The sequence below is a fragment of the Centrocercus urophasianus genome, unplaced genomic scaffold (genome assembly GCF_019232065.1).
Source record: "Centrocercus urophasianus isolate 14NV4802_14NV808 unplaced genomic scaffold, USGS_Curo_1.0 seq_27, whole genome shotgun sequence".
Taxonomy (NCBI): domain Eukaryota; kingdom Metazoa; phylum Chordata; class Aves; order Galliformes; family Phasianidae; genus Centrocercus; species Centrocercus urophasianus.
The window spans coordinates 13,230,459-13,237,764 of NW_024884833.1; the positions used below are offsets into that span (position 1 = coordinate 13,230,459).

Below are 7,306 nucleotides of genomic sequence, written 5' to 3' on the forward strand. Positions count from 1 at the left end.
TTTTTTTCTTCATTTAAAACTGTCCTTACTACATCCCTTGACATTTCAAGAATTTCCATTTGTCTCAAAATCAAGCAGAAGAAATACGAATTTGATAGACATCAACATCTGCACTGGCTTTGTAGGCTGGGACACATACCAACACACTGAGCCATTCTTCCTGGAAATGTGCTTACTCTGACAACATGACAAACATGACACAGTTATCTCCATAAGAGAAGGCATTTGTGGGACAAAATTAGTTCAGCTGTATTTATTGTGCAATTATTTAAATTAAAGCAATCCTCTTTCCATGGGGAAGGAAGCATACAGATGAGTCTTCTCCCCCTAGAATTGCTCAGTGTTGATTTATTCCAGGCAGATGATTTTGACAGGAGCCTGTAAAATCAGGTCTTGAATTTATTGTAGATGTTAATTATTGGTTCTTTTCTAGTGCAACTGTCTTTACTCCTTGCTGAAGAAAAATAGAGGCTTTTTAAGTGGGAATTAATTTTTCATCAACAGTGAGTTAGTCCTTGTTGGCACAAGTGTTGGTAAAGTGAAAATGTCTTCCTGAGCATCTCCTGAAGAACCAGAGACTACTTAGGATCATCTCTGCAGAACAGCAGACCCAGTGTTTTGCAAAGAAAGCTGATGCTATTCACAAGTCTCACCCAGATGCTCCGTTCTCTTCTTGAGGAAACAACATTTCCAGCTTTGTTTTAACAAAAAGTTTACTCAACCACTCAGACGACTTTAAAAAAACAAACTTCAGATCACAGCCACACAGCATACTCATATACTTGTTTGAAATCATAGCTATTTGGGGGTCGGTATGCGCGTGCACGCGTGCCTCCGTGTGTGTTACTGGACAATCTTAATCAAGTTCACACCCCCAAAGAAATAATAATCTGTCACTGAAATAACTAATCCAGAAGCGAGGATTTCTAATTTCATTGATTTACACAACAGGCAGATGTGGACTTGCCCTCTGTCAAGATCTGGTAAGATGAAAAAGACACTATCTTGCTAATCTGTTGCCCCCTCAGTCAAAGTTTATTTGTGGTAGCTTTTAAACTTCTGACTTGCCCTCCAATCACTGCATTTAAAATGAAAAGCTTTAAATAAACACCATGAATAAAAGATAAATAAACTTTTTTTTTTTTTTTTTTTTTTTTAACTTGTGTGTGTATGTGTGTGTGTGTGCGCCTGGCTTGACGCAGTCCAAACTCAAATCCCTAGAGGACTGAGCTTTGTCTTTTGTGTTAATGTTTAAAAGATTTTCCAATGCTGGAGTTTATTCCTACTGCAAACATTTCTATTTACAAGGTCAAGTGTATCAGCACTCAACACAGCTTAAGAGTGTAATTATTTATCTAAGGGCGTTTGAGTGTAGATCAGTAGCTCTGGCAGCAAACCAGGCTTCAGCACAACGCAAAGCAACTCTTCAGAACGGTATTACAAGATCTGGTAATTGCTGATCCCCTCCGTTTGTTTACTTTTGTGTTATTCAATGTGGGACAAGACAGGATGAATGATAACTCACGCACATTTTGCAGCACCCTCCTAGATGCACACACCACAGCCTGCATGAAGGCTCTGCATTCTGCATTTCTCACCGTTTCCTTGTTCGCGTGGCAGGGAGTATTTCTAAGGGTGTCAGTGGAGCAACATGCCTCCACTTCAAGAAGAAAGCACAGTGCACAAGCAATTCTACACACATACAGGGGCAGTGTCCCTGAATCGCTTCACTATCTTCTGGCACCAGCATGTTGCCATGCCAACGCATTATAAAAATCAACCACTCTTTTAAAGTAGTATTTTCAAAGCTGTATTTACTTGTTGCACGTAATTATTCATTAACGTAAGAATACCAGTAATTTACATCTATGTAAAGTATTACAGGCAGGCATAGATTTTTGCTTGTTGGTTGTTTTTGGTTTGTTGTTCTGCGGTTGGCTCCCGTCCTCCCCTCCCCTGCTCTCCCCCTCCTTCCAATCTCAGGAGCTGAGAGTTCAAGTGTCCCTGGAAAACAATTTCACCACATCCATTATTTAAAGCTCTTTCTTTACTAATTTAAACATTTATAAAGTACAAAAAGCCATACATATTTGAAACACAGGCCTTTGTTATGCCTTCTATAAAAAATACTAGGTTTAAGGCAGCTCAGAAATGTGTACATACAATTCTACAGTGTTCATAAAGTCTCTCCAAATAAGAATGTTAACTCCAAATCTATAAAATACACTGTACATTCGGTGTTCTAGAAAATACGTCAGTGAATCGTTGCTGCTGGTATCCCTTTACACTTAAAACAAAACCTGTACCTTTCCAGAAATGACTAGCGCATGTGATTACCTGGCAAATAGGATGTGGATTTAAAACTTTTATTTTTTTTTCTTAAATAAATTATCCCCAAAAGCATACAATTTATAAAATTGTATAAACAAAGAAGAGCGACTGGTAACAAATCCCAGTTTTAAATACATCTCTATATAAAGATTTACCAGAGGTCAGCACCCTGATACAAGAGGCAATATAGCTTCTCAGCATATGTGAACATACATGTTCTGAGTTTAAAAGTGTCTTTCGAAGATGGCAGTGCAGAGCTCTTTTGGAAGACAAGTTGCATTGTTTGCGACAGCCAACAACTCTCTTTGAAAAGAATCATTTTTGTGTGCCCCTAGGTTAGGAGAGGCGGCTGCCGGCCCGCTGCGTTAGGGCAGACTTGTGTGCAAGAGGCAGCGCTGCGAACCACCTCACCTCGCTCAGCCGGTGCTCTCCTAAGCTCAGTAAGCGGCAGATGCAGCGCAGCACCGGGCACAGCGGTACCGAGTGACAGTCAGGTTGCCGGGCAATAGCTTTGGCAGCAATTTGGGCACCTCGCCTCTTTCTAACCTTCATGTCAAATCGCTACAGACACGCGGCCGTGCCCTCTCTTCCTCTCCCTCCCTCCGAGGCGGCGGGGAGCCGATTTAAGGTCCTTCCCCTCACCTCACCGCGGACCGCAGCGCCAGGCGGCCGGGACGCATTGCATAGTGCACACGGGGACAGACACGCAGGGGAGGCGCCCGGATAACGGCGGGACTAACTGTCCGCTCGCCTGGAAGCGGGGAAGCCCTGCCCGGGGCCGGGGCCGTGGCCAGGGCCGGGCGGGAGGCTAGAGCGGCGGTAGAAGCGGCAGCAAGATGGAGGCCAGCAGCGCCCAGGCCGCGCCGGAGTCCCGGCCGGCACCATCCGCCTGCATGGGGAAGCCGGGCTCCGGGCCCGCATTGTCCTCAGCTTCGTCCCTCCCCTTCTGGCTCGGCTCCTCCTCGTAGTCCTCGTCGTAGTATTCCTCCAGGCCGCCGTCCGAACCTCCGCTGCTGCCCGCGCCGTTGCTGCCCACGTCGGCGCCGAAGCAGAGGCGGGCCATGTTCTCCTTGACCGACTCGCAGATTGGCCGCTCCAGCCCGTCGCAGACGCAGTCGTTGAGCAGCACGGCCTTGGGCACGGCCAGCATGTCCTCGATGACGGCGCGGCACTCGGGCGTGCAGCGCAGCCCGTTGAACAGTTTCCCGCAGTAGGCCATATAGCGGTTGAGCGCCTGGCTGCAGCGGCTGTCCCAGTCACAGCGCCGCCGCGCCTCCGTGCAGCCCATCACGCCGGGGCCGCCCCCCGCGCCGCCGCCGGGCCCGCCGCCCCCCGCGCCGCCGGTCGCGGGGCTGCTGGTGCGGGGCAGGCAGGGCTCGATGGCGCGCTTCGTAGCGCGGCAGTTCTCGTCCTGCGCGCAGTCGCAGTCCTCCAGCGCCGGGCCGCGCCGGGTGTGGTTGAGCTGGATGAGGGCCGCGATGCAGTGGCTGGGGCACCGCCGCCGGGAGGCGGCCGAGGCTGCGGCGGCCGCCGGCCCGTCCCCGCCGCCCACCGCCGGCTGCTGCTGCAGGAGCACCGAGGCGCACGCCTCGGCGTACTGGTTGTAAGCGTAGCTGCACTCGGGCTCCCCCTGACACTGCAGCACCGCCTGCCAGCAGATCAGCCGCCGGCCCTGCACCGGAGAGCTCCGGGGCGGCCACACGGCGCCCAGCGCCGCCACCAGCCACAGCCAGGCGGGCGGGCGGGCCGGCATCGCGGGCGGCGGAGGCGGCTGCTGCCGCGGGGTAGCGGGGGAGAGGAGCCGCCGGGCGAGGATAATGAAGAAGAGAAGGAGCTGCCGCCGCTCGGAAAGTTTGCAGAACTCCCGCCGGCCGTGCGCATGAGGTCTCCTCGCATCAATCCATCCGCGCGGGCTGCGGCCCCCTGTCGCTGAAAACGGCGGAGCCGCGGTGCGAAGCGGTCGCCCCGGGCCGCCCCGAGCGCCGCAGGCGCTGCTCCCGGCCCGGCTCGGTCTGGTTCGGCTCGGCGGCTCCGCGGCGGCGTGGAACTCAGCGCAGAGCGGCGCGCGGAGGAGCGCGGCTTCGGAGTGCACTTGGGGACTTGAAGGCGGCGTCGGGAGAACTCATGGTGCTGACCCGATCCTCATGCAATTCCGTGTCTCTTTCGCTTTTCTTTTTTTTTTTTTTTGCACAAAATAAATGCCCGGCTGCTGCCGTTGCCTTCTCGTGAGCTCTTAACTCTCCGCTCGCAGCATCTCTGCACATGCCAGCCGCTCCGATCCCGCAGGCGGTGCCGGCTCTGCTTGCTCCCTTGGGCTCGGGTCGCACTTCGGGCAGCAGAGAAGAGAAATCTCTCCCCGTCAGCGCGAAGGCAGCGCGGGGAAGGCAGGAAGGCCGGCTTCGAGGTCTCTTTCTCTCTGGGCGACTGATGCTGCTGCTGTTGTCAACAAGCCCTGCAAGCTGTTCTGCGGATCCGTCTGCGGATCTTTTTTTCTTTGCAAGGCTTTAAATACAAAAGTGCCTTCCGAGCAGCGGCAACGTGCTCTGATTAGGCCTCATTATGCATGCATGGAAAAGCAAACAAACAAAAAAAATTAGCAACGCTTCTTCTTTTACACATCCCCCAGCCTGTGCTCTCTTGCTCTCTTTCTCCTTTTCTCCACTTTTTTCTCCCTTCGCTCGGCCCCCTTTTCCAGCTCTGCGACTTGCCATTGGCCCAGCCTGTTGTTGAAACTTTTTTTTTTTTTTTTTTTTTTTTTTTCTTCCCCTCCCTCCTCTCTTTACGATCTGCTGGAGTGAGGGAAGCGAAAAGGGGGGCTGGAGGGCAGCTCACATTCAAAGCTTGAAAGGAAAGGCTTAACGAGAATGACAGCCCCCCCGAGGAGCCCCTCCTTCCGTTAAGGCGGCGCGGTCCTGCGCAGCCACGGGGCGAAGGCACATCCCCGAGCGGAGCGGAGGATGCGCTCCGTACGGCTCACGTGGGGGCAAGGCTGGCGCTCCGGGCTCCGGAGGGTGGCTTTGTCCGTTCTCCGTCCCGACGTGCTGGTAGCGGGGTCCTGCAACCATGTAAGTACTGCGGCTTGCTGCGTCCTCAGCAATGCCACTTAATACACCCTACCAATGGTACACACACCAAGCTCAGCTTACTGCCTTTAGTGGTTGTGCGCGGACGTAGGATCCTGACCAGCGGAAGTGCTGCGAGGATCAGTGTAGTTGTGTGGTACTTCGTGCAGGTCTGCCCACCAATAGAAGCTGGTTTGAAACCTGCTAGCTAAGAGGATTTTCACAGAAAGAAAACCGCCCTGCCCACCTGTGGTACTCTCCGTGCTTTTAATTTGCTTTTAAGGAACTAGACACGGCAGTGCTCACATCCAGGTGCAAGGAGAGGAGCAAAACAAAATGAACAGTGCCGCGTTTACCCTCTGCCTTTCAAGTTCGTGCTACCTTAATTCCAGAGCACCATCGCCTCCGACCGCCAGGGGCAGCGGAATCTGCTGCCTGTCAAAACTGGCGCTTTTTTTTTTTTTTTTTTTTTTCATCCTGAGACTATGAACTCCATCTGTCACAAAAATTAGGGCTAAATGTATTTCCCAGAAACTCGGGGATCCGAGCGCTGCGAGATGTCTGAGAGCGCGTGGAAGGGTGGGAGACGGCGTGGTGCGTCCGGGGCCAGTGTGATGGATGTGCTGAGCGGCCAGCACACGCGCTCACTCCATTGTGGTCGCTTTTAACGCTGCTAGTGGTCCTTCCTCAATACGGCTCTGCCCTTTCTGGTGCAAACGATGTATTTGCTCCCAAATCCATGAAAACTGCCTTCAGAGCAGCCATCCAACTAGTTTTTTTTGCCCTTTATTTTAATCCTTGTTTAATTGCGTGATTAATAATGTCAAATGCCATTTAGGCAGAGTGCAGTACATGCATAGTGCCAGCTGCCCGGGTTTGCAAGTTCAGCCTGGTGGCTGGAGAGAGCGACCCGGGCTGTGCCCCATGGAGATGGGGGGACAGGCTTCTTCCACGCGTACGGGGGTGAGACTGGAGGGCAAGATCCTTCGATGAGGAACCAGGGGGCCTTCCGATCTTTCCCAGCGGGGGAGAGTTGGAGCCGCTGTGTCTGTCACAAAGGGGCTGCCCTCTGGACAGCCAGGCGACGTGCTCTGCTTCCACGCAGCTCCTGACTCCATCTGCAAAATCCGTCGTGCAGCGCCTGCTCCTCGCCTCGAAGCACACGGGGCCGTAACTTTGCGAGGAAAGCAGCCGCGGAACTTCAGAGCCCCAGGAGGGGGAGCATAGGAGCCTTCGCTGTAGCGCTGCGTCCCGGTGGGGACGAGACGGCCGCGGAAGGCGCACCCGAGCGCAGGGAATAGACATCTTGCGCACACCGCAGCGGTCGGGAGGGCCGGGTACGGAGCAGAGGTGCGTGCAACTTTGTGATGCCCCTCAGCTAAGGAAGGAGGATTTCCTACATTAATAATGGTATTAATAATGGAAATGCTGATTTGAAGCTTAGAATTTTTATTTCCTTTCAAACAACTGAGCAAGTCTTATGGCAAAATAGCTGGCATTCCACTTGTCGCACCTTTAACCATCTGGAGTATGATCTTGCACATCTAGGTTTATATATCCTTTGAAAAGAAGTTACCATAAAGTGCTTAAAGACATACCAGTCTGGCATTTGGATTCTGTCCCTGTTTGTGCTGTTTGGCACTTGGGGGCTTTGGGGTGCGTGGTGCTTTGTTGGAGGAAGGAAGTCTTGCCTTCTGTGAATCTAAACCAATGGAAAAAATCTCTGACCTCTCTTCTTAGCTGCAGGTTTTCAGGCAGTAGAAGCAGTTTTGCCAAATTCAGCTTTTGGGTTCTCAGAGTAGACTTAAGAGTATGCGGGAAAGCAACTCTTTTTCACAAAGAATCATTTGGAAAATATGTCATGACTGGACAGTAAAATAGGATCTGGTTGTTATTTAAATTCTAAAATAGGC

General features: G+C 52.1%; 1 protein-coding gene across 1 annotated transcript; it reads right to left on the minus strand.

Annotated features, from left to right (window-relative positions):
- Nucleotides 1-1,794: 1,794 nt before the first annotated feature.
- On the minus strand, nucleotides 1,795-4,084 carry GAS1 (growth arrest specific 1). The gene has a single exon (XM_042826855.1). It carries the CDS (start codon nucleotides 4,082-4,084, stop codon nucleotides 3,140-3,142), a length of 945 nt encoding a protein of 314 aa, XP_042682789.1. The 3' UTR covers nucleotides 1,795-3,139.
- Between the last annotated feature and the right edge of the window lie 3,222 nt (nucleotides 4,085-7,306).

Bases quoted from the DNA above. Each gene is read 5' to 3' on its own strand.
- GAS1 (XM_042826855.1), bottom strand. From the start codon at position 4,084: ATGCCGGCCCGCCCGCCCGCCTGGCTGTGGCTGGTGGCGGCGCTGGGC.